Here is a 19,895-nt window from a genome sequence, read left to right as displayed (position 1 = left end):
ACACATGTGTGAGGTAAATGCCGTCCACATAAACTAATAACGTTTATTTATCTCGGTGATCTAACAGACATGTGAATTTGGTTTTCTTTTAATTGAATTCATCGAATCCACTTTGCGAAATCACCCTGCAACATTGTTTTCTATCTCGAGTCTTTCTCACAATCAGTAGTACAATGATTTTTCGGATTATCGTCATTAAGTATGTAAGGTGCAAATGTTAAATCTAAAATTATAATAGTCTTGGTCTTGTCGCAAATTTTGGCCGATTTAAGTTGGGCGTTCTCGCGCTTGAATATTTTCACGCACCTCGGTATAATAAAATTTTTCATTGCGTTGTTGTCTCAGAACCCGAAACCCGCAACTCGGAAGCAAGTCAAAGAATCGTTTCCAGCCTATGGAAATCGATTCTCTTGAAAATCGAAGTTTGGAAAATCGATACAAAAGATCGATTTTGAGATTTCGATGATTTCTATTATCCTACGCGTTACAATGCATACTTCGATAAGTGATCGGTGAAAACCTAGCGGTGAAAACATGAATTAGCGTGAGTAGGTAACGCTTTACATAAACAAATGTAGACAAGTGTATTTTTATAAGAATTCATTTTTTTTATTTTGTCATATCAAAAATATAAAATGACACTTTCATTGCGAGAAATTTGTAAATTTGCACGTAAACAATTATACAGTCCAAGTCAGCTGATGCTCAGATTTCGAGCGCTATAGTTCCCAATATATTCCACGCTCCACACCAACGCATCGCCAATTACAATTGGAAAAAAGAGCTGAAAAATTGATTTTTTTTTCAACATACATTAAAAAAAGAATCACTTTTCAGCTCTTTTTTTCAACGTACATCATCTCTCTCTCCACGGTCAATTTTCCACTTTAATACGCGCGCACAAAAGATAGTCAGAACTGTGTATAGTACACGGTAGCGTTCAGATGCGTCACGTATTAGGTACATACACCTATATAACTACATATCGTATACATATATTCCCGAGCCTGGTTCAGGTACAAACCTTAGCAGTAGCGACTGGTCATCCGGCGCACGCGGATCGGCCATTACACCCCGTAGTTTCAGACAGAGGAGTATACCTGCGGCCTTATGGGAAATCCATACTAGGCCTTAGTTTAGTCCAGGAAAACGGTCGGTCGTTGTGGGCTAGGGTGGTGTTCCCGAACCCTCGACGCTGTCCACCCCAGACCTCGTCGCATCGCCTTGCCCCTCCCCCACCCCCTCTTTAACGTGCGTTGGTTTGTATTCCTCACAAAGCCACCCTCGTTTTATCGCGAACTCGTTTGGGAACTGCGAGCCGAATGACTGGTTTTTTGGTAGATATTGGGTGTGTGTGTGTGTGTGTTTGTGTGTGCGTTTGTAAACTTTGGAACACTTTCATTTTGTTTAGCATTGTACAAGTTGTATTATAGGCTTGGTGAAAATTTTTGTATTGCGACACTTTGACACACGCGAGTGATTTTTGCAGTTGATCGTAATAGTAACGTAACAATAAAAATTGAAGACAACTGTCGTTTTGCAATTTTTCAAATAAGAACACGCTGTAGATTAGTAATTTTACGCCACCTGATTGGGAAAAAAAAAAACGTGACAAAAATCATGAAAGATACAGTTACGAGTCGAACTGGAGTGCATTTTTGATCGATCCAAGCTCGATGAAAAACTCGGTTAACGATATTGCGTACAGCGAATGCAAAATTTTTTTCGTTTTTTTAATAAAGAATCACGCGGGTCGAAAAACTTTTTGCACAAGTTCAAAAAAAGTCGTAAAAAATTACGAAGCGAAACGCGAAAACGTAAGCTGTCCTCTTGCAGCGGAAAATTTAAATTTGCGTGAGTTGTTTTTTCACCCCGCCGTTACCGTTCTAGGGTTAACCCTACGAATAATTCGTTGATATAGTATAGTTTAAATTCCGACCGTTGAATCCCCCCCGTAAATCAGGTGTACGAATAAAGACGAGGAGGAAGAAAAATGAGACGAGAACGAAGGAGCAAAGGATGCAGGGAAAAATGTAACCTGTTGACAGAGTTCGCGGGAGCGCAAGCACGGTGCGAAAGGTGGAAAAGGACGGACAAACGTCGATGCGAAAGAGCGAGAGAGAGGGAGAGAGAGAGAGAGAAAGGGAGATCGAGAGACGCAGCCGCGATGAACGAGGGCAGGGGGCCGAACGGAGCACGTATAAACTCTAACCCAGACCTACCTCAACTTCGGCATCAACTTTCGCGGTTCGAATCCGATTAGATCGATTCAAATCTAACGCGAGCTTTCGACACGGAGGCGCGGAGAGGAAGAGAGAGAAGTGGAGATCCGGGGACCGTTATCGGGACGATTTAATACTCGTAAGAATGTAATTAACGTCAGATCCGTTGTATACAACACGGTCATATGTACATGTATGCATACGGAGAGCGGGATACTCGTAAATTATTTTTTCTAACTCGGTCTGCAACGAGAACGGATTAAACAAATTTACAAATTTCATACGTAGGTAGCCGAAGGTGGAGAGATGAATAGGCATGAAAAAAAAAATCGCGGTGAAAAGCGAATTTATTACGGTGTAGATGTATTTTTGCTGCATGTAAGTATTTTATTGACGTACCAATGCACAACCATACGGCGAATTGTGCTGTGGGCAAAAATGATCAATCTTTTAAATTACCCAATGTCGAAGTCAATTTCGGAAGTTTTTTGAAAATATTACTCAATTTATTCTCAAATCTGTTAAGAATCTACAGCGTTTATAAGAATCTGAAGTATTGAGTATTGAATTGATTGTAATCGTAACCTGAAATTAAATGTAAACTATAAGGATGGATTGATTTTTTGCGAAAAAAGTTTCGTTTTATAGACGTGAATATCAATTTTTATTCAATATTCCTGTTATAATTTACCAGATATTCCAAAACGAAGATTCAAATATTTTCTCCCTATTTAAAAAAAATCATAGTATTCAGTTTGATTAGACCAGCATGCATCAGCGTATACGTCTCTCTTAAGACTTTACAAAAACTCTCAGAACATTCTTCGCCTCTCCTAAGTAACTAAAATTTCCTAAAACGTCCCTGCTTTATTCGTTATTTAAAAATTTCCCGTAATTTCCAAGTTTACCGGAAAATTCCAACCACTTGAACGGCCACCCCGAAGAAAGGATCGGAGGTATAAGGCATCCAGCCGGCACGGAATGTCCTATAAGTGCACGTTGACCGGATGACACGTACGAACGGAAGAAACGCGAGCTGAGACGATTAATCTTGACCGGAACAGCTGTGAGTCGACAAAGCACTGCCAGCTTCGCAGTCGTCTAATTAATTTTCCTCACACTCTGACTATTGTTATACACTCATACAGTTCGTTACAATCTTAAAGACGATAAGTCGATTTTTTTCCCACGTTCTTCTAACGCGGTCTGAGGACTTGCTCTGATATTTTCTATAGTTTGCGTTACAGTGAAACAGCGGTGTAAGAGTTGGAGCTCCGTGTTTTTTGGGACTGGTAATTTTTTTGGTACTTCGCACCTTTAGGATCGTCTGAAGTTTGATGAACCATGATAAACAAAACGTATTCATATTGCTAAAAGCCAAATCCTTGAAAGTTAACGTTACTAACTTCAGCCTCGTTGCATGTTTCATAGCGTCAGATTTCAGCGATCGGTCTGTTCTATGGACTATTTTTTTTATCAGTCCGTAAAACAGACTAATAAATCACTTTATCGTACGTTACATTAATTATTTGCTCGTTTCGGTTTTCCTAATATTCAGAATATTTACCTAACCCAAAAACATTGTACCCAATTACTTCCGTCGTCATTTCGCTGCGTGACAAGTGATAAAGTTTCGAAAAAACGAAGAAATAATAAACGCTGTAGAGTGCGCGTGCTAAATCGGACAATGGTTCAAAGAGTTCGCACCTTCGACACTTCGGCGATGATTGAACAGTCTTGGGAGACAGCCATCCGAGAATTGTTGGCCTGCTACGACGCCTACTCTGCAGTCAGGATTAACGTGGTAGAATCGGGCCGGTTTGTATAAATAGAAAAATCAGGTAACCGTCCCCTAAATTTTACAGCAGGAACTGCACCAACGAATGACCGGCCGACAGACGGATAGTTGGGTCCATTTCTTTCTCTCCTTATCTGACGGCTGCCGCTGGATCGAGCGATAAAAACGTGCGAAGAGAAAGGAGGAAGACGAAAAATTTTCAAATTCGAGGGACGATTCACTCGAGGAAGTCATAAATTTCAACAGCTTTAAAAGAAATTGTAAATCGAGAAGAAATTGACGATAACTGGAATGTTCTTGGTAGTAACGAGAAATCAATCGGGATGACCGAAATTGGAAGAATTGTAAATCACTTCTGATCACTGATAATTATGGACATGTGATAAACGTTGAAGAAAGAAAGAAAAGTAGTTGTAATTTATTGAAAAGTCACTGAAAATCGCTTTAATCAGTGGGGAAGTGCCTTGTGGGATACGCAGCATGTTTACGATAGTGTGTATAAATGGTTGCGACTGAGTAAATAAGTAAATTTTCCAAACTCATTATCGAAGGCGGAGAGTCTGAGCCACCCGATGACATCACATAGATCATATATGTCGAACAACCGATCGTAGAGCAGCTTTACCTTTCACCTTACAACTAGATCCGATGCTAACGAATCTGTGAATAATTATTGCCAGTATGAAAAATTGGATACAAATCCGTACAGAGATTCAAACCGCAGATAACAACTTCAAAATAAATATAAATTTCCGACAATATAGACGGTAGGGAAATTTCTTGTAAGGTAATTGCAATGAATTGTCAAATTAACGATGAGTTTTAAAAAGTCCAGTATCGGATGTGTGCGCATTTGAGATTTTTATTCATTTATTTTTTTTCGTGTTTTCTATCTAAAAATATTCATTTCATTCGTAGTATCAGTAGTTCTTTTTGAAAACCATTGTAGATAATTATTGCCAATCTCAATGACGCGTAACGATGCATCGCGATGTTATTATTTTTCCTCGAACGATATTCGAATCAAACTGATTACGAGTAACTTTACATAAGATTCCAAGCCTCGTACATAAATAAAATAATTACAAGAGTCAAAGGAAGTTACTTGGATTGCATGAAACAGATAGCTTCGGACTTTTTTTTTCCTCATTCATCCTTGCAAAAATTATGTACCTATATTTATAATACATGTAAAATGTTACGTTACATGTATACGCGATATTCGTTCCCAGTTTCTTTATTCTACAGGTATCCACCTATTTTCCGTTCTTTCTTCTTGTTAAAAATCCCAAAAACTTTTCAATTTTTGAAATAAACCGGCGACGATTATCTTCGTCGCGTGAGTGTCCCTCCCTCCCTTCCTCGCGCTCTCTTTATATTCCACTCCTTTCTCTGCCCCTTCGATCCGTGGAACGCGATTCTTTCCCCACCACACGCAAACCGCACGCTTTAAAGTCAGCTGTTTGTTTGCCTGGAAGATTAAAAGGTTCGCCTGCACCGGCAGCCGTCCGACTCGGCAGGTGCACGTAATATGCGTATATGTACACACATGTATATATATACGTATATAAGTATGTATAAATTATTAAAAAAGTGCACGCATCGTTTACGTATTAGAAAAACACCCGAGTTTGTCACATTGCCGAGACGTACGCGTGTCAAAGGCTTATATTTGCATCCGGACGATCCTACGATGGATCCTGATATTTAAACTGAAGTTTCGAAACTCGTTCATTCCGAACTGCGTTTAATCATACGTTTTACGTATGTCACGTATGTACGTAAATCCGTTAACTGCTACTGTATCTGGCTGGTATATAAAGCAACGTCAGATCAAAAATCACGAGTCAAAAGTTTACATTCGTATTGCAGACGGGGCGCTCTTGCAGCCTTAAATTGACGGTATATTTTCACTCCGTGTATAATAAGTGCATATGTGTACACAAGTAATATTCAACCAGAGCTTCGATCGATCAAGATTTATCGCAACCTGTGATAGTAAGATCTTGAAGAGTAAATGAAACTTTGCGAGGTATCCAAGAGCAGGAAATGACGAATGTAAGACTGAATATTGCACCGATCTGTGCATTCCTTTCTTTTCATATAATCAGAAATCGGGGGAAGTGAAAATCCGAGCCTTTGATCAAGCGTGATTGAATCGAAACTTTGTAATGATCGAATAATACCATCCAATGAAAGTGAAATTAATCATCTCACAGAAGACAAATAACGTTGGGTTGAAACATTTGAAAATTACGAATTTCCATCTACTTTTTCGACGATCACGTTTTTTCGTAGAAATATTCACTTCGAAAATTGCAAGTAAATCCCAAAAGACTGCCATTTGCGATAATTGGGAATTACTGCATCGACGTGACGAGAAAACGATATATATAAATAGGGATAAAATGTAGGAATGCAAGTTTTTCTTACCTTATGATGCTGCATTATAGCTGTCGCCTTCCGTTTCGCGGACATTTTTCAAATCGTTATAATTTGATAAACCGTGCTGCGCGTAATTCTAGCTCAGAGCCAATCGCGGCTTCGCGTGCCTCGCTTCTCTCTCTCTCTCTCTCCCTCTTTTTCTCTTTCTCTTTTTGTTGATCTCCCCGTTCCTCTCTTTCTGTATATATATATATATATATATCTCCCTCTCTGTCTCTCTCTCTCTCTCTCTCTTCCTCTCTGTACGTCCGTCTCTCTCGTGTCAGGAGCAAAACAAACGTCAGCCGTCTTAGCACATGGTTTTAAACCGGCGTGCCTCACACAATTGTTGCGCCAGTTTTTGAGCCCGCGACGTGAGCTCGGTTTTTTAAAATTGAGGGGCTTCCTTTTCTTGACTCCGAATATCCGTCGCTGCTGTTATTATCATCGAATTATTCCTTCGAATTGTTTTTCACTTTCGACAAAGTTTGATTAGAAAAAAAAGTTGAAAAATTTAATCGGCGATTCGATGCGATTTTACCTCCCGCACTTTTTTTCCGCATCCATCAAGTTACGCGGTTATATTATTTCTCGATTATCACAACGAACAAACAACCGTCAAACAAAATATCTTTCAATTTGTCATAGTTTGTTTTTTTTTGTTCAATTTTCTTCAACGTATCACCGTCTCGTCACTTTTAAAATGTAATCAACACAATTATATACAATATACATACAAAGTACTTAACGTACGTTTATCTCGATAAGAAAATACTCCTCCAGCACTTGCATTCGTAGTCTCAGAAGCCTTGCACCCTGAATTCGGTCGCACGCGTCATCCTCGCGTTTCGTCCACGTGAACGGTCGTAATTACGTATCAATCGAAACGCGACTCACTTTGTTCTTCAGTTTCAAAGTCAAACAAGCACACCTTCACGGTAATAATATATTTCAATCGACACTTTTCAAAGGTGAAAAATATTAAAAACCGATCAGCACTATAAATTAATATCGCCGATTGTACGCGTAATATTTCGCGAAGCAGCGCTCTGCAATCGGTCAAAATCCTCTGTTCCGTACACCTTCTGCGTCTCTTCGCATATATCTGTATACGTGTACGATCGAGTGTCCGTGTGTATATTTACGTTCGTACAGACACGAGGATGCGATAACGAAAGATGTTCGCAAGTAACAACCAAAGAAAAAAAAAAAACCACAAACAAGAAGTAACCGACAATTCACAAGGGTATGTTTTTCGAATGTAATACAACGATGCTCTCGTATTTCTCGTACTCGTCGATGTGTCGTAGTTTCTCTATCTTCTTTGTATATCTCTCTCTCTCTCTCTCTTCTCTCTTTTCGTGTGTATATATGTATATGTATATCTATACATATACGTGTATATATATATATGTATGTACGTGTCTCTCGGGAGCGTCGCAGAACGTCCTCACGTTCAGAGCGCTCGCGGCAAACTGTCGGCTGGCGACGCGACGACGAGAATCCCCCTCCCTGTTACTCTCCTCTCCTCTCCTCTCCTCTCCGCGCTTCGCTCCTCTCCTCACCACTCGCCCCCTTTAGTTCTCCTGCCGCACCGCGGTCCCTCCCCTCCCCCCCTGCCGCCGCCACCGCGTTTCCCCCTTCCCATTCCCTCAGGCCGAGCGTCACTCTCCCCCATCGGACCCCCGCGGCGTTGGAGGCGGAGGCGACGGCGGCGGCGGTAAGGTAGGGTCTGTCACCGTCAGAACACTACGAGGGGCCGCCGGTATGACGGCGAGGACGAGGGGGTGGTAGGAGGTGGGGGCGGAAAGGGGGAAGGGGGCGTAGGAGCGGCGCAACGGGCCGGGGGCCTCTGGGGAGAGTGGGACAGCGGCGAGATAGAGATAGAGAGGGAGGGAGAGGGAGAGGGAATGAGCGAGAGCCGAGGGGCGCCAACACACCCGTCCTACCGTCGACGTCGCCGGCGTCGCCGCCGCTCCCGCCGCCGGCTGTGGGGGCCGCGATGGGTGTGAGGAGTTAGGCCTGCTTAGGATAGGAGAGAGGAGGGTTACCCAAGCCTGGCGAAGCACTGTGATATTATGACGGGTATAGGAGAGAACCACCTACACACACACGCGCACACACGCAAACACACAGACGCGTTACACGTTGAACGCACGTGGAGCGTGTAACGGGTGTGCGGAGACATTTCTGAATCCGCGTACGTGTGTGTGGCGGACGCGCACACATCCTTGGGCACATCCTTGCCTTGCCTTGTCGGGTCTCGGAAAGGAGGTAAGGAGGCAGGAGGCTCTCCCGATGCGGTCGTTTCTAACCGTGGAACAAGGTGGAACCGAGAAACCCTCTTCGTGAGGTCGAGTCTCCTTCAATTGTGTGCATTTCTGTGCGGAGGCTGCTCTCTGTGCGCGGATGGACCGGCCGGTTGCATTGCGTAAGAGTCGCTGAGCTGCGTAGGTACGGAGGTCCAGTCAAGGTGGATGGAAAGATGGATCGGTTGATCGGATAGACAGATGCATGCGGATAGCGTCGATTACCGCGCGGTGCTGTATGCTAAACGGGTAAGTAATGGAGGAGCGGAACCGACCGACTCTTCAGATCTCCGGAACAGATACTCAAAATTTGGAATGTAACGGTCGAGAAGAAGAGAGAAAGAGTAGTTGCGCCACGCGTTGTAACGTCGAGCTGATTCCTTCCAACATCTACCGATGCTTCTTCTGGATTTCCTGCATCGTATAATTCATCCACTTCTGTTCGCTACATGTATATGTCTTTTAATTATCTGACATTGAATACTGCGATGCGCCGGTCGAGTATTGCCGCACAATTAGGAAAGGGACACAAGGGGGTGGAGAAGCTGCGTGTCGTAGTGAAACTGAAATTTAAAGCAATAAATTTTCAATTAAACATGTTCACTTTTTAATTTTCAATTAAGCGTTATTCACCGTATGGAAAAAGTGCACTAGGTGCACTTGCTTGTGTGCAATTTGAACATTCCGAAAGTCGTTTTTCGCGATCCACGGTTCGTTTAGTACCGCGCCATTCTAGAATCCGCCATCGGTCACTCGATTCAAATTCTCGATGCACTTCGATTAAATAATCGAATTTCGCTCATTTTTTCAGTACGTAAGTTTGTACAATGACACGTCGTTTATTCTTTCAGTGATTGAAATTCACCCAAAACAGGGTACGGGAACATGTCCGGTTCTGTGCCGGACATATGTACATGTAGTCAAAGATCGGCGTGATTTTGACGCAGGCTTACGTAACGTCTGTCGATGAACGACAACTTAACGTATCGATAGAATTCACCGTTTACTGTATAATAAAACTCGAAATAATCAGGAGGCCTCTCGCCCCGCTCGCAGCGCCTGGACCAGAATTTCGTAAAAGATCGGAGAACCGCGGCGCCGTTGAAATTCTCGATGAATTTTTTCCCGAGAAAGGCGGAGAGGACAGCCGTCGTTGAGAAGAGTGTAGCCAAGCGTTCAAGGACTCGCGAAATTGCGCAAGGCTCGGGCTCCGCTCGACTCGGCCTCAGCGATGATAACGGATGATCGCCGCGGTTGTTCGAGGTCCGTAATCAGAAGCATGGAAAAAATCGCCGGCATTAAACCTCCGCGAATCGTCGATGCTTCGAGTAATTGCAGATCATTCGTACGCGTCGCCCTGCGTAAGTCCGGTTCCAACGATCTTACCGACAGTATGACGCATGAGAGTTCCTCTCTTTTACCACTGTTCCGTCAGTTCGAAATCAAATAGTACTATCGTTTGATAAAAAGAGAGGCTTGACGGAATAACCTGACGATAAGCGATTGAAACGTCATCCGCACAGTGCTACTCGAATTACGATTAAAATGAGTTTAGACTAACAAAGAGATCAAGGAATCTTCTCAAATTCTTGGGGTCTCTTCCTTGGCCTGAAATATGAAGTCTGTGGTACGTAGTTTGATTTAACAGAACAGTCTTTACTCTGCTTAAAATTTATTAAATAGTTAGCAGTTTCATGAGTGAAAACCCATAACATCCACAGATATAAACTTTCAGTGTTTTCTGATAATGTTCGAACTATAGGATCTCCTGAACTCAAACGTGAAGTGACTACGAACCTAATTTATTGCACATTCAGCGATGGCCCGTTAGACGAAACTGTTGCACATCAAGATCTCCATATTTTCAGCCAAAAAAAACATCCCTTAAGAGGTTCAGCGGAACCCATGATCTGAAGGCCTTAATAGTTGTCTTGTGAGATCTATCTATACATATCTATTTAACTACGTGTCCATCTATCCACTTATTCGTCTATCTGTCGAAGATTGATCTGTCTATCCGTCCATCCATCTATACATTTATTTATCTATCTCGCTATTCATCTATTCGTCTGTCTATATTTATCTGTTCATCCAACCATTTATCCATCCATCCGTCCATCCAGCTATTGAAAATGGCTGCGCGTAAGACGTGAAACGAAACAGCGAAAAACGGAAAAAGCATTCTGAGCACTGTGTTTGTAGGTATGAGGGATAGAGGGGATGCGTTATTTCGGGTAACAATCCCGACCACTTACAACTTGGCTACAAATTATCAAAGCGTGCCACAACGCCGCGTCCACGCCTTCGGCCCTTCAATCCGAGTAGCGATCATCCTGTGGAAACTGTTTTTTTCGAGAAAATGATGCGGATGTCGTAATTCTTGGTCTACGGTTAAAAATGTATGTCAACTACCGTTGAGTCATTACACAACTAATCGTACACAATATGCGAGTATTACATTTGAAGGCTAGTCAAAATGATTGCAGTGTCCAGGAGAGTTGAACGACAGTTTGGCCATTTCGCAGAATGAAAAATACGGCAAGGATACAACGATTCTAGATTTTTCACTCGAAATTTAATAACTGATTCGATGTATGATTTTCTTGACGAGGGAACTTAGAAGCAAAGAGCAAAAAATTTTGTAATTTGGAAATTTTGTAATTGAGGAAAGTAACCAGATATAATTTTCTATTCAATTGTTTCTGAGTTTCAAAGAATTTAGACAATCCAACTACTCTGCATTAAAGTGAAACATTTCAACAGAAAAGATCTCACAGGAAAGAAATACCGCCGTAAAATTCCTTTCTCAAATCATATAAGTAGAATAATCGTCCTCGCATTGAACGCCTTTTCTCCAATCACGTATCCACTGCAATGTCAATCTAGATCTCGATTGACCTCAAAGCTCTAAAAAATTCGGATAATTCAAACCGCGGCACGATAACTCTTTTCGAATATTCGAAAAGTTCGACCAGAGCCTAGACCGAACGGCGTCGCGGACAGAGCGAGCAGCTCCTTCACTGATGGCAGACAGTTATACGCCCGGGAGGAGGAGGAGGAGGAGGAGAAGGAGGTTAGATGCCCGTGGCTTCAGCCTTGGGTCTCGGGTCACGTCATTCCTCCTCCCCCTCTTCCCCTTGCCATCCCTCACCTCTTCTGACCCTTCCTCTCGCCAAGAGGGCCACTATATACCGGGTGCCCGGTACCCCTATGAATCCTTCCTCCTCCCCACCCCCCGCCGCTCTCTCTCTCTATCCGCCCATTCCCCCTTGACGCTCCTTCGGCCGTTCCCTGAGTCTTCGGCAAAAGAGCTCGGCTCGACCGAGCCGACAGTTCTCTCCCCCTCGGTCGTTCCCTCGGTTCAGGCGGCAGAGAGGTCGAAGACGAAGAGGGAGTAGGAAGGAGAAGAAGAAGAAGAAGACGAAAAAAAAAGAAAAAAAAAAAAGAAAAATTAATAAAAAGAGAGAAAAAAGAGGCGAAAGAGAAAACCCCGTAGCCCACTGTGGGCGCAGCCCCTGCTCTGTGTCTCGCATATATCTAGAAGCGCGCGCACGCACACTTGTGGCGCTAGTCTTTGCACGTAGGACACCGTATCGCGTGACGGAACGTGTGTGAGTCAGTTGGGCTGCTAACTGTGGTCATGGTAGACCTACACCACCCCGACTTTCGCGTACTCCGGAGGATCCTCCATTTCGAGGTTCGGAGGAGCTTTGTGATGGGTGAGACGGCGATCGCTTGGGTCTACCGGAATAAGCGCAGCGGGGAACAAGACCAGACTTATAACGCTTCTTACCAAGCATTGTAATCACTCTGTTCTCCTCTGGCGCTTCGCCAATTGTGTAATTCGTACACTTACTACGTGATTATAGAACTCGAATGATTCGACGAGTCGATGATTTTGGCCGTGGTTTTGATGAGGAGCTTTCGCGTATGTCGTACATTGGAAGATGTTGTGTACGAATGGTGTGCTTTGTAGCGATTATTGCTGATTTGTGCCAACACGGTGTAACGTATAGATCGACAAACTGTCGTTTTGCGTTCTGTACGATTTTTTGCAGCTTCGTAAGAACGGAATATATGAATTGCTTGATTGGTGAATGGACGTTTGAGTAAAACCTGTTTGTTTGATCAATGCGTTTTTTATTTGGTTAACGGGATCGTTCCTTGATCTATTGCACTCCAACGGTCGATTTTCAACGGAGTGTGTTCAGATTTTAAATCTTCCGATGATCAACCTTTTCGTCAGCGGTGAGATCATGTATTCATAACGAAAATCTCTATTAATGAACAATGCCAACTTTCGTCACATATTCGAAACTCTCCTATTGCTGTTAAAAGATGTAGTTCGATGTGTACTCACGTTTAGGGAAGATGTGAAATTCGCTCACAGATCAACGTAGCATTTTTGTACGGTAATTCGGAGTCGAGGAAATCGTTGAGCAACAACTTGCACTCTTCGCCGTAACAAATCCACTCAATTAACTAACAACCCACCTGTAGGTATCGCTTCTACTTTTGTGAAAATTTCGCCTCGATGAAACGATCTGACGAGTAAATACTAGCTACCTATTTCTACAATCTCAATTCAAGGGAATTGAGAAGATTTTGTGAAAAATGTGTCATAACAAATCGATATAAAGAGGCAGGGTGAACAGAAAATGACTGCAAACTGCCCGGTTCCGGCCCGGATGATTGATGGTCTATAAAACTGATCACGAGGTGGTTGCTGTTGGATTTCTCGCTCGGTGGAACAATATACCTATTTCGGGGTCCTGATCTCCGTCAACGATAACGATGTGTCTAGACAAAGACACGCATATCCGATTTATACGACGAGGAAACGACTAAATTATGATACTCGCCGAGCAGAGTATTGCGGTAGATGGTTTTCCCGAGCAACAAGTAACTCCTCAATTCTTCGCTAGGTCGTAAAACAGTTATCAAACCCAATATCTCTTAGCATTTTCATTGCGGTTCGAAACTTGACAAGTCATAGGATCGGAAAGAAGGAAGGAAGACGAATAAGGATCGTTAAGAACACGTCCTATTCGAAAACTTCCCGAGCATACTCGAAACCATAAGTAAATGGAAAAAAAAGTGAGAATTAGATGAGAAACGATCAGAACCGAAACTCTTCTCGACTTTCCTTCAACCTGCGCGTTGAATATAAATACGGCGCAAAACCCTGAAGAGCAAGGCTCAGATTTTCGCACGTCTGGGCTTGTACGATATTTCTTTGTGCGATATGGAAGAGATTATTTGCGATTCTGCGTAAGGAAATCTGCGGGTGACTATTTCGTCGCGCTTAAGTATACTTCACAGGATTTGTTAATAACCCTCGAATTTCGAAAGTTTGCGTGGCTGGCCGAAAGCACTCGTTTGAAAATAAAATAAAGACCAAGAGGTTTGCGTGACAGTCGGCGGTCGGTTTTCCCAGGCGGCCGTTGCCGCCACACCCCGGTCGAAGTCTGCACACGAAGGTCGAGTCGACGAGGAGAGGACGTCCTACCTCCCGGCCGCATTTCGCTCCGTCACGCTCTAGAGCGAACCGAGCCGATCAGCGCCGCGGCAAAAGTTTCCAGCGTAAAAATTAGGCGCGCAGCGGTGCCCGGAGGAAAAGTTTCGAGTCCCTCGCGGCTTGTGCCGCGAAACGCGGCGGTGTCGCCGAAGCCGTTCTACGTGCCGATCTACGCGGCCCGGAGGATGCGCCGACGAGGCTAAGCCGAGAAAGAAACTGGCCTCGCCTCGGCCCCACACATGGTGGCCACGTTGCCGCCTCCTCGGCGTTCCGCCTCCGACGCACTTCCCGCCGTCGAGTGACCCGCAAAACGCGTCGGGAGTCACCGCCGAGGAGCGCTTAGCCGGCAGCCGCGGAATAAGACGACGGAGTCGTTGGGTCAGGTCAGGCCGAGATTGTATCGGGCAAGAAACAGCGGCCGAGTTTTAAACCGGCAGAACTCCCTCCGGGGGCGACGAGGGGCGGCAGGTTCGAGGCAGATACGGACAGAGACGCACTTTGTGTAGGCGACCGGAGCCGTCCGCTGAGGGAATCGGATCCTGGCGTAACGACTGCTAATGAGTATCCCGCCTGTGTACCGTGCGCAATCACTAATCTCGCGATTAAACGTTCGGCCACGTGTCCGGACCTCGTCGTCTTATACCGGTCTTTCGGTCTTTAAGCCTCGCCTTTGAGCGGCCGACTTTCCGAGGAGCCTCCGACAACGCCTCGGCTGTATCGGGATTAGAAAACTTTACCAGCCAAAGTTTGGTTAATTCGACTCGTGGGCTAGGAGGGGTAATTTTCACGAAGCTCCGGCTGGCGAACCTGCTAATCTTGGTCGACGTATGTACGATAGTTCGCTTTCCGTGATATTTCGCAAATTTTAATCGATGAACCGGCATACGTTATTCTCTTTCATCCCTCTGTAAGACGGTATAGATACGAGAAGTTCAGACCTTTGACTTCGAGGTTCGGTGCCTTATATCGGACTCGCGGTAGCTAATTGACGTTTCGGTCGTTTAATGATCCGGAAAACAATTAGCTCGACAATGCGTCGTCTTCTAATCAATAGAAGAATAGAAGACGCTTCGTGAAATACGCGACAACTGACATACGTTTGAAATAGAATAATCGGGAGTGAAAAAAGATTATAAAATCAATTCAAAGTCAGTACGGACATCACTTTGATCGGACTTTTGAATTATCAATCATTCTTTGATATATATATACCAGCGCTGAGCTTGTACTACTTTGTAAGACCGACTAGGTTCTGCGTACCAAACATAGCGGACAATTACATTAAATTCCGGCAGCCCGTCGTCTGAACTCACTACTCCAGAGACATTCAACCAACCATTGGCTTCGATATCCTTTCTCCGACAGGACAATTGACACAGTGTTTAACTGACAATTGGGACTCTACACTTTGCCCTTTTGCTCGCCGTGTAAACTGTTACAAGCTCCTGAACCGGCGACCGAAAACCTGTATGGGATAGCTTTTCAGTGAACATGACAAGGCTTGCAGTTATCTAGTTATTATAGGTACGTGTAACGGGAGTCCGGGCGCACGGCTATCAAAACGGACAGTGCGGTACGGAAAGACACCCTTCCCCTCTCCCCCCATTCCTCTCCCGACGGAGCTAGGCTCAGGTCACATACTGTTGCCAACGCGATAAAACCAATCACCGAAATAACCGCGGAGCACCTCCGCCCCGACGACGTTGCGGACACGTGGCGCTGGTACACAACTGCGTCGCGACGCCGACGTCGAAACGTCCGCCCGCGCCGTGTAACAAAACTGGGGAGACAAAGACTGGGTGATATTAAAATCGAGTTCTCTCCCGCCGCTAATTAAACCGTGGTTCGCCATTGTCCGTCGATGTTAGATATCGTTATTGTAAATTTTGCTTCGAAAGCGGATTACCCCGTTTCTTGGTATTATTTTCAAAATTTCAACTTAAAATTGTAATCCAAACTTCCCAGGGTTGGTCGTATCTTTCCTCCGCGCGACGTGTAAAATAGTCAGAGTCTGGTAGTAACGATCGATTTTGAAGACAACCTCGGAAGTTTACAAAAAAATCGTCCACCCAGCTGCTGCCCCATAAAACCTCAGGTAATTGACGAACAGTCCCTTTGATCCGTGTCGATTATTCCAATTTCAGAATCAGTTTTATTTTTATCGTTGTTTGATGAACTTATAATAACCTGACGCTTACTGCGATGCGAAGTTATAGGTGTAATATCCCTAATTAAATTTCCACACATCTGTTCGAATACGCGACTCCTCATCGACATGTTACTTAACGGAAGAGGCGTGAACGGCCATAAATATGTCTGAGTAGGCCTTCGGCGGGACGTTCGTAAGATGTTAAAATTGGCAAGTTTTTTCCTCCAGACCCTATAACTATATATACAACATACATACGTAGGTGTATCAGTTTCCTAATTCCTATACCTCCACCTCTCACCAGCGGAGATCCGAACTGAGCACAGCCTCGCACTTCTGCACGTGCGTTGGTCTCGAACGTGCGGCTGATTCGGGCTAACACGAAATGCTCGCAGGATATACCTGGCGAGCACATGTGGTCCGAACCGGTGGCGTTATTTCGGGACCAGTTTCGCGTCGACGCGAGTCGATACGACGCCGTTATTCGTAGACCGAGGTGTCAACGCGCGGGTCAAACGGACAGAGAAAGGAGTCGCTTGTCGATAAGAGAACTCACCGATGCGTGCATGATCGCGGCGTTCGTGCGGAATTTGACGATGAAAATAACGCCTTTATATTCGTAGTCTCGAAGGGTTGATGTGTACCACTGATTGTTAACCCGAAATCCCGCGGGTCGCTTCGAGAAGGGAAGAAAATAAACACGGTACTTCCGGTGCTCGTTCTTAGGTAGCACCGAACACGATTCCCTCTGGCCAACGTGGGGAAACGTGCTTCGGCAATTAGTGCTGATAACACCAACCCTGCATGAAAGTGTAGGTCGTTTTGTTCACTGTTGTGAAATGTGGGCTTTTTTTGCCCTGAACGAGAGTCGGCTGACTGGTCTGCAGTTGTCTCACGTTTTTCCGCCCATTTTATCTCGATAGCGCGAAAAGAAGAAGAAAAAAAAAACACTCTTATGCCACTTTTATACGATCGGCGTACACACCGTACCAGTCCGAATTGACCAGCTCTGTCAATCGATTCAGCGTTCAGTTTTTTCAGGAATTACCAAACTTAATTTGAGCAGTAAGCTGCTTTCTAGAACGTTGAACAACGGATTTGAAATCACTTATAGAATCGCGCATCCTGATTCTCGATTTTTATTTTTAAGTTCACTTTTCATTTTATCAATCACATAAGAAGATAGGATGGATCAAATTATGCTTGACCAGTGGCGAAGCGGCATGGCATCGATTTCCGTACATAGAAAAGAAGCACCATTTACCATCACCGCATAATTTTTGGCCAAACTTGTTTACTGCTTTAGTCAAATTGTTTCCGACACTGTAAGTATACATCCATTCAAATGTCGAACTAATTACTAAAACATACCCCACGACAAATGTAACACGTCAATTTTTGTTTTTCTCGATACTAAATTGTCTTATCAAAACGAAATTCAACAGCGATCGAAGCTGGCCACGGTTCCGACGTGGTAAAATCGGTTCACCTATTTAATACGTATAAGCGCGTGACGTTTGATGAATATTTGTTGTATCAGCTTGTAGGTTTAAAATAATAGGCGTACGATTTCTGTACTCCTTATAAATCCTATTCACGTGTTACAGATATGTATTCAGAACAGAATGTCCTTACTCCATCTTAGAAACTAATTCGCAAATCTTCTCTTCATCGGTGATTCAACGTATAAAGAAATGGAATCGTTAAGGGAACTGCCAAAACTAATATAAGAAAAACCTTGTTCAATTGAGAAATGAACGGAAATTAATCATTGGTACTTTTCATACCCCTGCATACCGAACCAACGAAACGATAACCACACATCGGTAGCGCGGTACCTATTACAGTGAATTGATATTACCACACGATAGTTTGACAATCGCCGCAGGCAAATGTCGCACTTGACAACAATCCGACCAGCTTGTAAATTAGGGAACACAGGTTTAACATGTGTCGGATCGAGAGTGTCCGTCCCTCGAAGAATTCAGAGCTCCCACTCCGGAGGTCCGGAATATCCGCACCTTGATATTTCAATATTCTTTTTCCTTTATTATCAAGCAAGGCAAACTTCTACCTCTGCCAGCTCTCCAGAGCTCAGTTCTCCGAACTAGCTCGCTCTCTCGATCGAAGCACGGAACGATTTCGGTGTCCTAAAATAGGCGCAACAATTTATACATCCGCCGAGCTCCACCTGTACCGCGACCCCGCCACTCCGACGGCGTAACCGTCAACGTCAGCGTCAGCCTCACCGTCGCTCCTGCACCCGGCGGTGTTCTCCGGGCTCGTCAACGTCCCCCACCTCCCCCTCCGCCCCCAGCTCCGCGCCACCCGCAGCGCCGATATAGGTATACGTCCCTGCAGCGACCTCATCTACGTGACCCAGCCGTAAGCCCAGTGACGTCACCCCGAATCCTACGCCCTCACCTCCGCGTCTTTCGTTGACGGTTCCTCCTCGTCGAGACCAGAGCGGCGGCGGTGGCGTTGCAGCAAGGAAAGGCGGGGGCGGACGGGGGGAGGGAGATATTATTATCGAGACCCTCCGCGCCCCGAGACTACGGCAAGACAACATATGCAGATAGAGACCGTTTTGAAAGAGGAGAGGCGTGTTGTCGATAGGTGAAGCGGAGATTAGGGGACGGAGGGGTACGGCTTTAAATTCATTACGGATTTTTGTCGCTTGCGGAGCCGTCGCTCACGTGCTTTGAGATGGGTCGAGTTCCGCTACCTTTGTCCAACCATTGTGGACACTCGTATTGTAACAATTAGTGAGAGGGAAATACGATTGAAACTCGATATTAAGCGACTTAATGGTTATCAACAAGAGTATATACACAGTGAACTCGTAAGATTATGACTGAGCGAAGCTGACAATGAGCACGGTTTTAAACTTCAAATTTTCATACGTACGCTTGATTCGACAGTGCGATAAGCCCGAGTAGTGAGATTATATAGATAGAAATCAAAGCATATTTCAACTTTTGGCTCACCCTGCGGTGGGACAAACTAATGTAGGTGGGTATAACATATGCGCGAATCACTTTGGTGCGCACGCAAATTCGTCGAGACGTGCTTCATTAGTCGGTTCACATGACCGGACGCGGTTCTTAAATGCTTAACGAGAAGGTAACCGGGACGTACTGCATGCGGCACAGAAATTTGAAACGATAGATATCTACATTCCGTGGCCGATGATCAACCAGCCGTTGAACTTTTGACCCGAGACTACCGGCTCTACAATTAGTAGCGGCTGCACCCGATACAAAACTATATCGACGGACGAAATTAGCACCTGACAATTACTGCCGAATATGTGTACGGATGCTTTTGGAGTTTAGGGACGCGACTGTCACTTTAGAAATTGGTCGATTTTTATCATGCTAATTTCTAATCATTGAGTAACCTGGTGATTACGTTAAGTAAGTACGTCACTTGTAACTTTACCTTCTCGCTGCGAACGCGACAATGATCTACTTTT

The 19,895-nt window shown here is 44.4% G+C and overlaps 1 protein-coding gene across 2 annotated transcripts in view; it reads right to left on the bottom strand.

Annotated features, from left to right (window-relative positions):
* The window catches only part of LOC124300101 (nucleolar protein 4-like), a 62,793-nt gene extending 54,887 nt beyond the window's left edge, over positions 1-7,906 (bottom strand). For both annotated transcript variants that reach the window (XM_046753784.1, XM_046753785.1), the window contains exon 1: positions 6,454-7,906. In XM_046753784.1, the coding sequence (XP_046609740.1) occupies positions 6,454-6,498 (45 nt within the window). In that variant the 5' untranslated portion in view covers positions 6,499-7,906. The remainder of the gene's footprint in view (positions 1-6,453) is intronic.
* Positions 7,907-19,895: the final 11,989 nt, after the last annotated feature.

This window comes from Neodiprion virginianus, chromosome 3, assembly GCF_021901495.1.
Source record: "Neodiprion virginianus isolate iyNeoVirg1 chromosome 3, iyNeoVirg1.1, whole genome shotgun sequence".
NCBI classification, from domain to species: Eukaryota; Metazoa; Arthropoda; class Insecta; order Hymenoptera; family Diprionidae; genus Neodiprion; species Neodiprion virginianus.
This window is presented reverse-complemented; position numbering and strand designations above follow the sequence as displayed.